Here is a 17453-nt window from a genome sequence, read left to right as displayed (position 1 = left end):
CGGCTGTTTTATGTATGTCAAGTTTGGAGTGATGATCATTCAGATCAAAACAGCCCCATTCAGCAGGAACACTGGTGTAAAATACCAGGAAATACAATGCATGGAAGACAAAAATGTTTTTGCAGGTCCGTCAACTGGAAAATCTTAGTAGAGAATATTTTCGCGGATATCAATGACGCAAAAGTGCCTCAGGCTTTATTTGTTTCAGATGAATGTGTCACTGCAATAACTGGCAAGCACGCTGGTTAACCACAGGAAATGCTATGGCAGCTACACATTGCCTCTGATCAAACTAATTAAGATATCCAATGAAGATTTAGCTCAGATTACAGACTCTGCGTACAGTAGATCTGCATGGCTGTCCCAGTACTGAAACACACAGCCGAGGCACAGTAAAGAGTGTGGTGGGATATGATATTCATGTTAGTAGGGGCTACTGGTTCCTGTTACAGTGAGTCATCTGCCCAGTCTGAAACCAGAAGGCTTTTGTTTATCAGCAAGCAACAGCACCAGTCTGAGTCACAACAAAACCAAGCTGGTTTAAAACATTCTCCAAACATTAGGTTACTACCCACACTGAATATACTCAAGTCCGTGACTAATATTATCTATTATCAAGTGTAACACATATAAATCAGTGTACGCTGGCAGTGCAGTCAGTGGTGATGCAGACGCTGATGTCGACCACCAGTAACAGTCCACTAATAGCCGTTAGCCTTAGTTAGCCAGTTAGCATTTGTGACCCTTTGTCAAATCAGATTTTAGCATTTTGCCTTACAATAAAAATAGGAAAATACAGCAGGTAAGTGTCACCAAATAAACCTCAGAGTGACCACAGACAGTAGAAGGTGACAGAAAGCGAGCCCTGCTGGCTGATCTGGACTCAGTTTCTTTTTGTCTTTGCCTCTGTTGTTTTTCTTTTTGTCACTGAAAGGAGTTACAGGTGCAGAGGACCTTGTTTTTCAAGTACAATCAACAAATATTTACCGATGACATCAGCACCTGCCCACCCACCAAATGCACATCACTCATCATCACTCCTGCTGCCACTTTGGCATGTGGCAGAGCGGCACATAAATGCACACAATCGCATGAAGATACACATAATGCAGACCCAAATTTCACACGTGAATGTTCCACCCATGAACTTTCTAGTCTTTGCTGTCAGCAACTAGTGTTGAGGTTAGCACAACGAGTAGCGGATTGGTGTGTGAGTCAGTCACACTATCACTTGCACGAATGAAATAGCGGAGCTGGAAAACCCACCTGTGGGTCTCGGTCAGCTGCAAAAGACACTGAAGAGAGAGTTGTGTATCAGACAAGGATGATGTGTCGGCGTTGTTCCATCACTGTAGCGTATGTGATTGAAACACATCCGACATGGTAACACATATTCGACAGCATCACCCAGATGTGCTGATCACTGGGTTAACCATGCAAACATTGTTTTATGAATGAAAATGAAAGTATAACATCCAAGGGGGGAACAGGCTGGAGCACACTGTACGACTGACAGCCCCTTATTTTGGAAACAGACTAACAGAGACATGGGTTATGATCCCCACTAGCTGTTCCACACTTTGGCAAACCAGCTCCATCTACTAAATGAATAGGGTGGGCATGACTAAAAGATCAGAAAGCTAGCAAGTAGACATATTTTGTTACACACACTGTTTCCATAGGCCAAGAATCAATTTACATGCTCAAAACTCTTTTGAAATGCACCAAGAACAGCAGCCTACTGCAGTTTATAACTTCATCAACTCCTTTTTATTAGTACAGCAGAGTTTAATGAGTTAAATCCACTTAACCTTCACATGTACATAAAAGGCCAACATGCCACAAAACATTTGATATCTATCTGTAAAGGAGACAACGACAAACTCATCCCCACTACAACACACGTCACTGTGCTCTAACTGGCTCTACGTGGCTCCATATAAACCAGAAGTCGTGTGAAGTCCCGTAAAAACAGAGTAAACAAAGTTTATGACCTTCTCCCCACTAACTGCTCAATAAAAAAAAGCCATGAAAGAGTGAAAAACAGATAACACACAACTGTGTCTCCGATGCTGCAGCAGCATAGCTTAGCATGGCAAAACAAGCTGTTTGGAGTGGCTCGTCAGGAGAGTTGGGCAAAATCTTAGTCAAAATTATTAATGAGGATATTCTGTGACATCAGTATCACAAAATGGCAAATGTGTGCAAAAATATAAAATAATCAATGGTTCAATGCTAAACCCCTTCACTATCAAGTCATGTCTTAGCAACCATAACGAGGCACGGAAGACCTGTCAGCTTTGGATTTCCTAACCCTTTTCCTAGCCCCCATGCAGCAGGGGGCTGTGGGTTGGAGTCGAGCCCACAGCCACTGCAGCAAGGACAAAGCTCTTTGTACATGGGGTGCAGGCTCTACCAGATGAGCTAGTGAGCCCCCTGATAATGAAGGGAATTGATTAAATCAGTGAGGTAACAGAACAGGAAGATATTTTTTTGGGGCATTTTTTGCCTTTAATGGACAGGACAGTTAAGTGTGAAAGGGGGAGAGAGAGAGGGGATGACATGCAGCAAAGGGCCACAGGCTGGACTCGAACCCGGGCCGCTGCGGCAACAGCCTTGTACATGGGGCGCCTGCTCTACCACTAAGCCGCTGACGCCCCAAACAGGAAGATATTTAAAATTTACTGCTATGAGTAGACAACTGGAGTTCAAAAAGAGGAGGGGGTCAGTGCATCCACCGAACCAAACGAGGGAGCTACAGGGTCAACATATGATGCAATGTAACTACCCAATCACACTGTGGAAGGCTGTGACAGTTGCGTGTCTCTGGGTAATCAGTAAAGACGTGGGTAAGAGTAAGAGTTTGGCTAAGTGTGGTGATATTTGTTGGTTGTGTTTAATCTTTTCTTTATGTTGGGTGTCCCGGCTACAGGTGATCCGGTTCCCTTTTGGAGCTCATTTTTTGTTGATGGTCCTTTTTCCCATTTTCATTTTGAAAAAACTTGTACAATTAACACCCTTTTGGAAGGTTAATATTTATTCATATATTTCATATGAGTTGACAAAATTATAAAAAATTACATTCAAAGCCTCCAACCAACTCACAGAGCTAATATAAATTAGCTAGTTAGCTGCACACCACACAGCTTTAGACCATTTCAGTGGTATTGTATTGCTTGGCAGCAGGTTGGGTTCATGTTTACTTCCTGTCCGCTGATGTCATTCACATACATATTCCTACAGAAAATTCAAATGGACCCATTTTGAAAGTTAATGTTGTCAAGTTTGAAACAGCAGAAATCTGCCAGTGATAGTTATTGTTCCAGTCAGCACAATTTATGATCATGGCTAAAATTAGAAAGACTGCTTTTGTCTACTTGTGTCTGAAATCAAAGACTCACTATTTCAGAAATGTACAATGACTTCCGAGTGATGTATCTGCCACTGTTATCGATGTATCAACAGAGAGCTTGACTGGTATAGCAACTAGGCAGACAGGGCTAAGCCCTTGGCTAAAATTGTGTCCCCCTGTTGTGCATTAGCTGAGATGAAACTTCCTATCTTTCATACAAAAGTTATCAGTATCGCTCAGCTTTTGATCACAGCTTGATAATAATGACTGTTTTAAATGACAGCGGTTTGTAAAGCGATTTGAAAGTCAAACGATAGACCGGCTGAGTTGGTGATATTGCATAGGAGCTTTATTAATTGTGCAACATTCTGTCTGGATCCATGAATTGGTCCATTAAAACCAAGAAAACAGAGTATAAACTACAACAGTATAAACCAGAAAAGGTTATCTGAATGACGTGCATATCTGTAGAGAGTGTGCTACACATAGGAAGTGCTTAAAGAAACACACAGCACCAGCAATGCAGCAATCCTTTCAAACAGAAAATAAAGCACACATTTTGGATAAGGTCTTGTTAAAAGTTTTAATTAAACTTACCCATGGAGCGCTGTGTCAGCTGTGTAGCTCCTCTGTCTGTGTCATCAGTGGTTTGAGCCCAGCAGAACTCGGCTTCAGCTCAGTTCACTTCCTGGCGTGGCGCTTGAGAGCTACTGTATGAAGTGTCATGACACCCTCCCTTCAACCACAAGAGAAACTGGCTGTAGCGCTCATACAGACACAGACAGGCAGACATACAAACCAGTGAGCTAACATAAAAACAAGAAGAACTCTGTAGCTGCATTAACTGTTTTATGGTTTTACACTGACCCTACTTTGCAGGATTTTGGTTGTTAGGTTGCCTGATTTTATTTTTTTTTTTTACCAGGAATTACAAAGTGGTGACAACATTATGTATCTGCATGTATCATATTTCACTGGCTGTATGACTGCAGCAAGAACTCATAACTGACTTCCCCTTTACAGTGTAAACTGACCACTCCTTCTGACATCTAGTCAGCAACTATGTAATAAACACACACCCACACAATAGTTAACATGAAGCCTATAGAAGCAAACATGTGGTGACTAAAAAAACATCAATGAGAAAGACATTTAACAGCCAGCAGGTAGTTTTTATTACATCAAAGTGTTGAGAATGAGGATGTCGTTGTAGCTGTGTTGCTATTCTTACATCCTTAGTAGCTGGGTTAAAAATGTAAGGTTTGACGTGAGGGTGGCATTGCAGGAGAGGTCATGAGGTCATCAAAATAATCTGGGTTTATCTCCTGGGGAGCATGAATGTGAACCAGTCCTCTAATGTCCAGCTGGATTTAAATAGACTTTTTTGGGGTCTGCCACAGCATAATCTGCTCCATAACTCATGTTTCATGTTCTTTATGGACAAACAATATCTGACATCGTTTAGAAATTTTAGGTGCCCTGTAAAGTTTGATGTTACCAAACAAAAGTTATGTTTGCATTTAGCAAAATGCATTGAATGTAGATTAAGCACCAATGTCAAAAACATAGATTTGAATAAAAGTAAAGGTACTTGTCTAAAAATGTACTCTCATAAAGCTAAAAAATAGGTCCATTAAAATGTTCTCTGAGTAAACTCCACAGTGGCTGCAGCCCATAAACACATAGTAAAGCAAAGGAGAGATACTGCCATTTTAAACACTGCTCATACACATACAACTCTACGTTTCTAGGCAATGGAGTAGTCGCTAATGTCTTTGTCTGTCTTTTTCCTTCTTCTTGTCAGTGTTTACTAGTTTTCTTCTTTGCTGGTGCACTGCAGCATATCTTGGTGTGTAAAGCCTTGTTAATACCCACGTCAGACACGGTGGCGTGGGCCTCAAAAGATGGCATGTGTATTATGAGCAAGCACAAAGGTGTTTATGCTCAATTTGTTACAGTATACTCCAATACGCTGGGGGCGTACAAACAAAATATTCCATGAAGAAGCAAGAAAGTCAACAAGTGTTGCATGAGGAGCACCATAGACCAAACTTACAACTCAGTGCTGAGAAGGAATTGCAACTAACTGTAAACTCATACCTCATATCAAATATTCATGGACATACTTTATCACCTTGATACAATCCCTGTAAAGAAAGGAGTCAAATATTTGGAGTAATGAATGTATTATGATAAAAGGAAGGTTGAAAGCATGAATATCCTGTCAACAACTTGATTTATGTTGTTCTCTTTAAGGCTACAGATTACTGGCGTTGCCAGACCCAATTCGCAAAATGGGTCTGGACACAGAGTGTACATTTCCTCTATTCCCGACGGTGTCAACGGCTGTCACTCAAAGTGCCCCTTCACGCAATTGGAAAGATGGAAAACCAATCAGAGTAAACGAAACGTGTGACATAGGCTAGCACAACGCCACTGTAAACAGACCAGCAAGCTGCAGCGGAGATGAGCTGTGAGGATGTCTGGCAAAGAGTCTTGCCGGAGTTGCATGGCTGTGATTCCCAGCTTGTTCGCTTCCCTGACCTGCTCCTCCATGAGAGCAACTTGCGGAGAATCAACAATAGCCACTGGGTTTTCACTGAGTCCCATCTTTTTCCCGATCAGTGGAGCCAGTTGTTAAATTAAACTTTTACCAAACCCCGTAGGAAGGACGGCAAACACATCCTTTTTTTCAGTAAAAGCTTTCAGTGCAGCCGTTTGTTCTGCTTTTAAAGAAAATGTACATTCCAGTTCGTTCAACATTTACCATAGCAGTTTCAAAATCAGTAGCCATGTTGGTTGTTTACGAAATGCATTCACTCCGCTCCTTGTCCCTCCTATTCTGATGACGTGCCCGCCCCAAAGTAATAAACGGTTGTGATTGGCCCAGTAAGCTTTAACCGATGCCAGAATGCACCTTTATGATTGCATGGCCAGACTAATCTGCTAACAGATTACTAGTTACCCTGTTTATAATGTAATAAGTCATGAAATATTTTAGTTACTTAAAGTAATGTAATTTAATAAATCTGATTGCTTTTTGGACAAATGTTTTGAACTGGGCAATAAAGCTGAAAAATGTCCAGAAATAGGACAGATAGGATAGTCAACCCTAACCCTAACGGATTGTTATACAGGACAGGGACAACTACATTTTAGAAGCACACAGACAGTTAAATAACAGCACATATTATAAACCATTACAATCCTCATTACAGCCAGAAACACAGACACTAGTTAGGGAAATTACTGACACATTATACAGACAAAAATTCATCAACTTCAAACAAAAACAATACCTTTTCCATAGATATAGACTCCCTTTACACTAACACTGAAATATTTTCAATCAATATCCTGACCCATCCAGACCCGACAGCCAAATCTTACAGTTACTCGAAATCACACTTACCAGAAACGATTTTATGTTCAATAACAACCACTATCTCCAGCTGTGCGGCTGTGCTATGGGCCAGAAATACGCTGACATCTATCTGGCCCACTGGGAGAAAACAGCCTTCAATAAACTCTCCACAAAACCACTCCTATATTTCTGGTACCTGGACGACATCTTCGGCCTCTGGGACAACACATGGGGCGAATTTCTCACTTTCATCAACACCCTCAATTCGCACCATCCCAAAATCAAATTAAAGCACAAACAACTAACACTTACAGTCGAGTTCCTTGATACCCAGGTATTCTTCCGTGCGTCTGGCAACCAGAACAAGACACTGATCGCCACGCCCTACTTCACAAGCCCAGTTACCACCCCAGGCATACGTACAGATGTCTGATAAAATCCCAGCTGATACGCTTCCACAGAATCTGCACCTTCCCAGAACATGTGGACGAGGCTACAAACACCCTCTTTAGTGCGCTGAGGCTGAGGGGTTACTCAAAGCGCTTCCTCAGGAGTGTCAAGGCAGAGGTCAGCCGTACTTTTAAGGATAAATACAATCACATGACCCCCCAGCCGGCCAACCCCACTCTTGTGTATTTGACTCCTTTGTTCATGCCAGCCTCTCCTTTTTAGTTCATTCCTTGCACTTATAATAAGTTCCTATTTTTTAAATTTAATTCATTTTATACATACCGTAATAGCCTCCAGACGACACTGAAGAGACCCTTTAAAGCTGGAGGATTCCCATTGCTCCCATTGTTCCCATTGCTTTATCTGTCCAGTGACCCAATTTATCTTGCCTTTTATACATATTTTAACATTGACCCTTATGAACCTTATTGGTCTTATAGAAGGAGCTCTTTTCAGTATTTAATACTCACAGCCCCTGAGAGCCTGAGCCCTTCAGAGTATTCTCTTTAGAGTACTGCGTTTTGATCCTAACCTACCCCGTCAAAATCCATGACCCAGCCCCTAAACCCTGACCCTTCAACAACTTACAAAATTCAATGATTTTTTGTCACATTCAGCAAATTCCCTTCAAAACACCAAAGTCACACAATAACACAAACTAACTGACTGAGGTAGTGGTAGACCAGCAGCTCCTGTGTTCAGTGAGGTAAAAGTGCGGACCAGATCAAATGCCTTGCACAAGAAAGCTGCTCTTGATTGGTCAGAATTTCCATGCGTGGTAAATCCAGGAAGTAAACCAAACGTTGAAGAAGAGTACACTTGCAAGATAAATGTGACACTTTCTAATGTCACAATGGAGGGACAACTACGCAGGTTGATTTTAGCGCTGCTCATCATGGACTATATTGCTGTCATTGTTCATTTTAGTCAAACCATACAGTTTGAAAATGAGGCGCGGCTCCAACTAGAAAACAATGTTTTGATGCATTGGATGTGCTGAATGTGCATATTAAGGCAGTACAGGAGGAGGCGCACATTAATAATCCTCCAGGACTGTAACATGCTCATGTTTAACCCAAACAATGTGTCATGTGACTGCAGTTGGTTCGGATCGAGGTCGGAACATGTTCTCACCACAAACAAACCGCACCAGAGTTCATTTGTAACCAGACTGAGATCACCTCTTCAAGAAGGTCGTGGTCCGGTTATTTTGGTGTGCACCCAATATGATTGCTGTGTTCATACCTGCCCAAAGGGACCGCACTTTGGTGGCGAACGAACTTGAGTTCGATTGGGCCGAACCAAACAGGGCAGGTGTGAAAGCACCCTTGGAGATAACTGGAGGTAACTGGTCAGTTCCGATACTGAGCTTTGCAGGTGCGCGACAGGAAATGTGCAGGACAGTGGACAGAAGATGAGTCTTCTCATTTTGCAAATTTGTTAAACTGTGTTTTCTTTCATATATTTACTAGGCTCATAGTGTTGTGGTAGTGCTATTAACGCGAGAAATCTGACTCCAAACAGTAAATGAAAATGAAAGGACTCTTTATAACTGGCTGTTTTGACAATAAGCCTCATGTCTCCTATTTCATCTCATGTATTTAAACTCACATTCCTATTGTAACAGTTTGGTTTGTGTAAAAGGCAGGCTGCTCATCCTCCTGTCGCATATATGTATCATTTTTGTCACTGTAGAATTTAAACATCAGTCATTTTACAGGAAGAGTATATTTACTGGTGCTCCTCTTTGTCAGTGCGCAGGGTGTAATCACACTGTCTCTGCGACTGTATGGGAGCTGCAGTGAATGAAACTGAGCTTGCCTTCACCGCAGCTCATCTGCCTGCAGCGTCTGTGTAGTCTGGCCTTTGTGCTGGTTTGGAGGACGTGCAACACTTTGCCACGAGATAAACAATCCATCTTCTAAACCAAAAGTAGAGCTAGTGTAGTATGTACTTAAACTCATATGTAACAGCAGTGAGTTTCTTAGCCCGAACACACACACATACACACACAAACCTAACTGCTATGAAGCTAAAATAAGAGATTTAAATACCTTTGCCTGGGTGAGCAAACGTGGTGATACAGGCTTGCTGGGTTTTTAAACTCTTGCCTTCTGTAGCTGCATGGTTCAACAGAAAACCAGAGACTTTTAGAGAAAACCATAGACACGCCCACACAGCGTGGTGACCACAGCTGGTTCAGAAATGTTGGAGCAATAAAAGGAGGACAAACATGGCAAAAGCAAGAGCAAAGCACACCTCAAAATCTTTTTCATAATATCACCTCCCACCTGTCACAGATGTGTCCAGGTTTGTCTTATCTTGTTATGTTTGTGGGAGAGTATCAACCATGAAGCACTTCTGACGGTGTTTGTAAAATGATGTGGTTTTAGGCCGGTTTAATTTTTGTTCCTCCATTTCAAAAATAGCATCCCAGGCAGCTCAACAACAGAACCAGCCTGACCAACCAGAGTAGACGCAGCACATGGAAGTACAACCAGTCATTATGTATTCTTCAGCTCTGCAGTAATATCTGCCAGTCTGCTGCACCGTATGAACCTGACTGCCTCAGAATTAAAGTGGTAACCCACAGGCCTCTCAGTTTTATTTAGTTTCCCTGTCTCTGGTGCAAAGCTCTTGCTGCTGTGGCAATGAGCCTTGATGGGAAAGAGTGCACACTTGAGCCTACTTTCGTCCTCTCTCAGGGAAATTCCAAATATGCAGACCATACGCATGTGAGTCCTATGTCTTTACCGCAAATGTAGCAAAACCGAGTTGCTTATCTAGTTGTTGATGTTAATATAATACATGAGCACATATTACATTTTGTATCTGTGTTAATAGACTCCTTCTGTCACTAAGGTCAATTTAAAAAAGAATAATCCAGGTACAATGCACAGCAGAGAGTACAATATTTCCATATGTGGTGTCAACATACTTCCTTACATGACCTTTTCAGATGGTTTGGCGTCATGTACAGTCATTCAATATCGCTTTCTTTGTCTTCCTTTTTGAGTCAACAATGACAGCAACAATAGTCCCTTTTAACAGGAGACTTCGACATGTCAAAGTAGGAAGCAGCAGTGCTTGCAGGGCTCAGGGTCCTTCTATTGTACCTGCTGGCTCACCATCACACTGTCATTATTGGGACACCTGAATAGAGCAAAGCTATTGTCATTGTAAACAGTAATACCTGTGCTTTTTCCTACTGTGACAAGTCAACATGTCTGCTGTGAGAGAGACTAACTGCATTTTACACAGCTTAGCTGGCAGAAGAAAATGTTGGTGCTGTACGTTTATGCAAATACAGATTTGTTACATAATAGTGTTTCTAAAGTGACATAGTTTTGATTGCTTGTATGTGAGCTGGCTTGTGTGCGACCACAGCAAAGTACTGCTCAAGACCATTAAACAATAAAACTGGTTGTTCATTATCCAGATGTCGAGGCATTTCCAATGACATTTTGTGCCACTTAACCTTAGCAGATTTTGGCGCCGTTGCCATTCGTGCAACCAAACCTGGATGTTTTTTAGAGAAACACTGTCATTTCCAGTGACATTTGTGCAATCAAACGTGGGTCATTTTTGGTGACACATGAGACGTTTGTGCTACCAAACCTGGGCATTATTGGCAACACATCAAGACATTTACAGTGGCGTTTGTGCAACCGAACCTGGACGTTTTCAAGTGAAACAGTGTCATATCCAATGGCGTTTGTGCAATCAAACGCGGATTGTATTTCGTGACACAGTGAGGCATTTGTGCCACCAAACCTGGGCATTATTGGTATCACATCAACACATTTACACAGTGATGTTTGTGCCACCAAACCTGGGCATTATTGGCAACACATCAAGACATTTACAGTGGCGTTTGTGCCACCAAACCTGGACGTTTTTTAGTGAAACACTGTGCCATTTCCAGTGGTATTTGTGCAATCAAATGTGGATCATATTTGATGACATACTAAGACATTTGTGCCACCGAACCTGTTTATTATTGGCAACACATCAAAACATTTACAATGGCGTTTGTGCAACTGAACCTGAATGTTTTCAAGTGAAACACTGTCATTTACAATGGCATTTGTGCCACCAAACCTGGGCAGTATTGGAATCACATCAACACATTTACAGTGATGTTTGTGCCACCAAACCTGGGCATTATTGGCAACACATCAAGACATTTACAGTGGCGTTTGTGCCACCAAAGCTGGACGTTTTTTAGTGAAACACTGTGCCATTTCCAGTGGCATTTGTGCAGTCAAATGTGGATCATATTTGATGACGTATTGAGACATTTGTGCCACCGAACCGGTTTATTATTGGCAACACATCAAGACATTTACAGTGGCGTTTATGCAACCAGGCCTGGACGTTTTCAAGTGAAACACTGTTTGATTTCCAATGCCGTTTGTGCAATCAAACGCGGATTGTATTTGGTGACACATTGAGGCATTTGTGCCACTGAACCTGTTTATTATTGGCAACACATCAAGACATTTACAGTGGCGTTTGTGCCACCAATCTTGGATGTTTTTTTAGCAAAACACTGTCATTTCTAGTTACATTTGTGCAATCAAATGTCGACTGATTTGGTGACACAAGGCATTTTTGCCTTTAATTGATAGGAAAGCTCAGAGTGAAGGGGGGAGAGAGAGAGAGAGAGGGGATGACGTGCAGCAAAGGGCCACAGGTTGGAATTGAACCTGGCAACCTTAACAACATTTCTCAGCATTTCCAGTGGTGATTGTGTGGGTATTTTAAGCCAAAACATGATCTTTTCTTAAGAATAACAAAGTGGTTTTTGTGCCTAAAACTAACCACACGTTAACCACAGTGTCTTTGAAATGTAAAGTTTCAACATATTTACTACATAAAAATGAGCAGAGTGCAGAAATAATAATAATAATAATAATAATGCATTTTATTTAAAAAGCGCTTTTCAAAGTTCTCAAAGTCACTTTACAGAGACAGTTCAAACACATCAAATAAAACAACAATTATCAGCAAAGACATCGAAGACAAAGAGGAATAGTAATGGGAGTGAAAAAACAAGGAAATAAGTAAATGAATAAAAGTAGCTAAACATTAAAAGCAGAACGGAACAGGTGAGTTTTGAGTAGTGATTTGAATGATGGGAGGTCAGTGCAGTCACGGATGAGTTTTGGGAGGGAGTTCCAGAGGGTGGGGGCAGCAACAGAGAAGGCTCTGTCCCCCCAGGTTCTGTGCTTGGTCTTGGGGACGGTGAGAAGGTTGGCATTGGAAGAGCGGAGGCTGCAGGAAGGGGTGTAAGGGTGGAGCAGGTCTGTGAGGTAAGAGGGGGCCTGGTTGTGGAGAGCTTTATGGGTGAGTAGGAGGAGTTTGAAGTGGATGCGTTGTGGAACAGGGAGCCAGTGGAGGTTCTGAAGGACAGGGGTGATGTGGTCGCGGGAGCGGGTGTGAGTGAGGAGGCGGGCGGCAGAGTTTTGGATATATTGGAGTTTATTGAGGAGTTTGGAGGTTGTGCCATAAAGGATGCTATTGCAGTAGTCAAGGCGGGATGTAATGAAGGCGTGGATCAGGGCTTCGGCAGCATTGCGAGAGAGTGAGGGGCGGAGGCGAGAAATGTGTTTAAGGTGAAAGAAGGCTGTTTTAGTGACTTGTTTGATGTGTTGGTCGAAGGAGAGGTTGCTGTACAATGTACAATGCCAACATTTATTCTGGCCTTTAGGTTTAGTTTACAAATGCCCCTAATGTGAATTTTGAGACAGGACAGATCATTACTGATACAGCATTATATTTTTTCCATACCTGAGCAGCTGTTTAGGTTTGGAATAAAGTGACAGCTAGTCTGTACACACCCAGTCTTTATTATGTTTTGAGGTTTATTGTAGAGTATCACAGAGTCCATCATAATAACACGGCATAGTCTACCAACCACGTGGAAATTTGGCACAAGACACTGAATCTGTCACCTCAGTAATTGTAGGTCTTCTTTGAACTGTCAGACCTATAAAAAGCCCCCAAAATCATTGTTATAGTTTTCCACCCTGAGTGTTCGGATTGACTCTCATGGTAATAAGGTCAGTGTCTATCACCACTAAACTTTAACTTCCTGTGAATAAGGTTTCTTAGCTCTGACAAAACAAAATGCAAATCTATTGTTGCTTGAAAAGTTTTCCCTTTTTTAAAAAAAAAACATTTCTGTGTGGGAGTTACCAAGCAAAAGCTGATTTGCATGTTGCAGTTTTCGTCTGAAGAAGGGACTCTGGGAGACAGATATAGGGAAGGTGTAGGTGTATGTGCAAATATGTGGTGAGTATGTGGGGAGGTGGGTGTTACATAGAGGTACTGTAGGTAGGGGAACAGACGGGTATAGAAACTGCTCAGGTTTATCACAGTTCAGCAAATGATGGTATGGAACTGACATTTGACGGATTGCATGTTTACGTTCAGGACTGTTTTTGTACAGTATGATTTATACTCATTTTTTTTTTTTTATCGAAAGTACAATTTACAGATACTTGTTCAGTCATGCTGTAAAGGTTATCATCATGTGCTCACCCCACATTGTCTGTGCTGCAGGAGGATGCAGGATGGATTTCCTTTAATTCACTTTGACTGAAAACATCTACAGTCCTCCTGTCTGCAGGTTTCATAATGCAGATAGTGTATTCAGTACTGAAATAGAGCTAAATTGTTAGCTGAGATGTGTGACTTTTTTCACATTATTTCAATGTTATTTTTATCCCTAAAATGTTATGATAAGCATTATGAAGTAAGCATATGTTGAATACTGCTAAACTAATATTTTAGGTGTACTAAGATAGCATAAGGTAAGGTAAGGTAAAGTAAGGTAAGGTAAGACAAGATGAGGCAAGGCGAGGCGAGGCGAGGCGAGACAATATAAGATGAGATGAGATGAGATGAGATGAGATGAGATGAGATAAGATAAAGTACGTTAAAGCAACACAAGACAAAGTAAGACAAGACAAGACAAACTATTGATCCCCAGTGAAGAAATTCAGTTGTTGCAGCAGCACACAGCAACACAGACAAAAAAAAGTAAAATAATGAGATAATACAAAAGAATAAAATACAAAATACAACTTCACCAGAGCATTTGGACACAATTACAAGGTAGTGGCACAAGACTAGACTGACCAGTAAACCAAGAGTACTGTTAAATAAGAGGGAATGTGCCTCCTTCAGCTCTGTATGATTGAAGTGTCAACATCAGTTTGAACACCTGTCACACAATGCAACGTTGCACATCAACCTTCTGTACACATACTGGACAAATCAGAACAAAGCCTTTTAATAAACCAACTGTGAATCCTCAACTGGACTTAAAAATGCTAAATTAACACTTTTTAAAAAAAACAAACAAACAAAAAAACTAAAGCACAACATTTTGTATATAATAATACTGTGCATTCTAGTTCTCCGGAGTTCCACATGGATCTATACTGGGGCCACTTTTGTTCTGTGTGTGCATGCTGGCTCTTGGTCACATCTTGAAGAAGCATTACATTTATTATAATTAATTATTGCTGATGACACCCAAATCTGTCTTCCTGTAATTGCAATGACTCCTCACAGCTTTTGAGAAAGGAGAACAGCAGAACATTCTTACAGTTTTTCACGATTGTCAACACACGTTTCTCAATACAATAACGGCTTTCTCAATACTGCACACACAAAACTGAAAACTGCACACACAAAATGCTAAACCTGACACTCCCTTTGCAAGAAGACTCTTGCCATCAAATCTCTACATTGTGTTCACAAAATGGAACTCATGTTTTCATTTGCTACACACAGTCNAAACTGAAAACTGCACACACAAAATGCTAAACCTGACACTCCCTTTGCAAGAAGACTCTTGCCATCAAATCTCTACATTGTGTTCACAAAATGGAACTCATGTTTTCATTTGCTACACACAGTCGTATTTTCCAATGACACATACCATTCATTGAGCACACACAACTAAGCTTTTGCTGCACACTACCAAGCATTTACAGCACATTGTAGTGCAAAATTGAAAACACTATTGTAAAATGGAACACACCATATGAATGACAATGACTCTGGAAAATAAGATATTTCTCCTTTTGTAAAAATGACTCAGTGTAGCCTACTTTTTTCATAAAACAAACTTAAAACAGCACACAAATATGCAGCCAAAAATGTCTTTTTATTGTACATGATTGAGGAATCATCATGATCAAGCATCATCATGCCTTCGGTTTCTGTCAGGCCAGAGGGCCTCGTCCACATCACAGGCGATGTTCTCCCTATCTAGACATCTCTGGAAGAACCGCCTTGAGTGGCGCATGAATCCCTGAATGGACTCGAGGCTGACGTCACCACAGGCTTCTTCCATGGCCTGGACGAGTGGGACCTGGGTCTGGGGGTTTCGCTCATACACCTTCCACCTCCAAGCAGAGAAGAACTCCTCTATGGGGTTGAGGAATGGAGAGTACGGCGGGAGGAATAACACCGTAAAATGTGGGTGGGCCTGGAACCACTGACGTACAAGCAGAGCCCGGTGGAAACTCACATTGTCCCAGATGACAACATAATTAATTCTTTGTGGATCATCAGTGTGATCTGGTGGAACAAGTTGTTCGTGGAGGTCATCAAGGAAGGCCAGCAGCATGTCTGTGTTATAGGCACCAAGATGTACATGGCGGTGCAGGACACCATGGTGATTTATTGCTGCACACATGGTTATGTTCCCACCACGCTGGCCGGGGACCCCAACAATGGCCCGCTGGCCTATGATATTTCTTCCCCTGCGCCTTCTCTTGGCCAGATTAAACCCAGCCTCATCTATGAAAATATATTCATATAGTTCATTCGCCGTATCAAGCTCCTGGATTCGCTGAAACAAAAACAGAGAGAATGCAAGTTACTGTATGGACAGAGAGGTCAAAAGACACTGTAGAAAAGGAAAAAAAAATATATTGCTGTACATCACAGGTAGGCTACATTACCTGTATGTCAGTGCTTACTGTAATGTATGGGACTTACAAGCACAAAGTCGCGCCGTAGCTCCTTCACATGGTCTGTGTTTCTTTCGAACGGGACCCTGTAGACCTGTTTCATAGCTAATGAATTCCTCTTGAGGACACGGTCCAGTGTAGACAGGCTGACATTCTGGATCGTATTAAAAGCTGCATTATCTGCTAGGATCTTCTGTTTAATTTGTCTTAGGGTAATTGCATTGTTTTCACGAACCATGTTCACAATTAGGGTCTCCTGCTCTGGTGTGAAAACACGTCTTTTTCCCCCACTGTGAGGTTGTCTTTCGGTCCTGCAAAATATAACTACTGTGAGCACACTGTATTATATTGAAATGCAGTATTGTATTACAGTACACAGTATATACAGTACACAATGTATACAGTACACAAATACATAGTACACAAATGCTGTATTGTTTTACAGTACACAAGACAAATAGATTTATAGTAAAGTATAAACTAGTACCTGTTCTCCATCCTGAATGTTCTTATGATGGCACCAACTGTGAATCGGCTGAGATTGGGCTGGACCCTCAAGCCAGCCTCCCTCATGCTCAAACCATGGTTCAGCACATGGTCTATCACAGTGGCCCGAATCTCATTAGATATAATGGTTCTCCTTCTTCTTACTCCTCCTCCTCCTCTCTGTCCTCCTCCTCCTGCTCCTCTCTGTCCTCCTCCTCCTCCTCCTCCTCTCTGTCCTCCTGCTCCTCCTGCTCCTCTCTGTCCTCCTGCTCCTCCTGCTCCGATCTGTCCTCCTCCTCCTCCTCCTGCTCCGATCTGTCCTCCTCCTCCTGCACCTCTCTGTCTTCCTGCTCCTCTCTGTCCTCCTCCTGCTCCTCTCTGTCCTCCTCCTGCTCCTCTCTGTCCTCCTCCTGCTCCTCTCTGTCCTCCTCCTGCTCCTCTCTGTCCTCCTCCTGCTCCTCTCTGTCCTCCTCCTGCTCCTCTCTGTCCTCCTCCTGCTCCTCTCTGTCCTCCTCCTGCTCCTCTCTGTCCTCCTCCTGCTCCTCTCTGTCCTCCTCCTGCTCCTCTCTGTCCTCCTCCTGCTCCTCTCTGTCCTCCTCCTGCTCCTCTCTGTCCTCCTCCTGCTCCTCTCTGTCCTCCTCCTGCTCCTCTCTGTCCTCCTCCTGCTCCTCTCTGTCCTCCTCCTGCTCCTCTCTGTCCTCCTCCTGCTCCTCTCTGTCCTCCTCCTGCTCCTCTCTGTCCTCCTCCTGCTCCTCTCTGTCCTCCTCCTGCTCCTCTCTGTCCTCCTCCTGCTCCTCTCTGTCCTCCT

General features: G+C 42.4%; 2 protein-coding genes across 2 annotated transcripts in view; both read right to left on the bottom strand.

Moving 5' to 3' along the window:
• The window catches only part of sh3bp2 (SH3-domain binding protein 2), a 32486-nt gene extending 28391 nt beyond the window's left edge, over positions 1-4095 (bottom strand). The window contains exon 1 of the mRNA XM_050052290.1: positions 3950-4095. The gene's annotated coding sequence lies outside the window, so the exon portion shown is untranslated. The remainder of the gene's footprint in view (positions 1-3949) is intronic.
• Positions 4096-14985: 10890 nt separating this feature from the next.
• On the bottom strand, positions 14986-17031 carry LOC126395121 (uncharacterized). The gene is made up of 3 exons (XM_050052316.1): positions 16647-17031; positions 16188-16470; positions 14986-16038 (listed from the first exon to the last, which is right to left on the bottom strand). Exons 1-3 carry the CDS (start codon positions 16730-16732, stop codon positions 15379-15381), a joined length of 1029 nt encoding a protein of 342 aa, XP_049908273.1. The 5' UTR covers positions 16733-17031; the 3' UTR covers positions 14986-15378.
• Positions 17032-17453: the final 422 nt, after the last annotated feature.

The sequence above is a fragment of the Epinephelus moara genome, chromosome 9, assembly GCF_006386435.1.
Source record: "Epinephelus moara isolate mb chromosome 9, YSFRI_EMoa_1.0, whole genome shotgun sequence".
NCBI classification, from domain to species: Eukaryota; Metazoa; Chordata; class Actinopteri; order Perciformes; family Serranidae; genus Epinephelus; species Epinephelus moara.
This window is presented reverse-complemented; position numbering and strand designations above follow the sequence as displayed.

Coding starts and splice junctions, on each gene's coding strand:
- LOC126395121 (XM_050052316.1), bottom strand. CDS start 16,732: ATGAGGGAGGCTGGCTTGAGGGTCCAGCCCAATCTCAGCCGATTCACA. Junction 16,471..16,646: donor ACATTCAGGATGGAGAACAG/GTACTAGTTTAT, acceptor TATATTTTGCAG/GACCGAAAGACAACCTCACA. Junction 16,039..16,187: donor TACGGCGCGACTTTGTGCTT/GTAAGTCCCATA, acceptor TTTTTGTTTCAG/CGAATCCAGGAGCTTGATAC.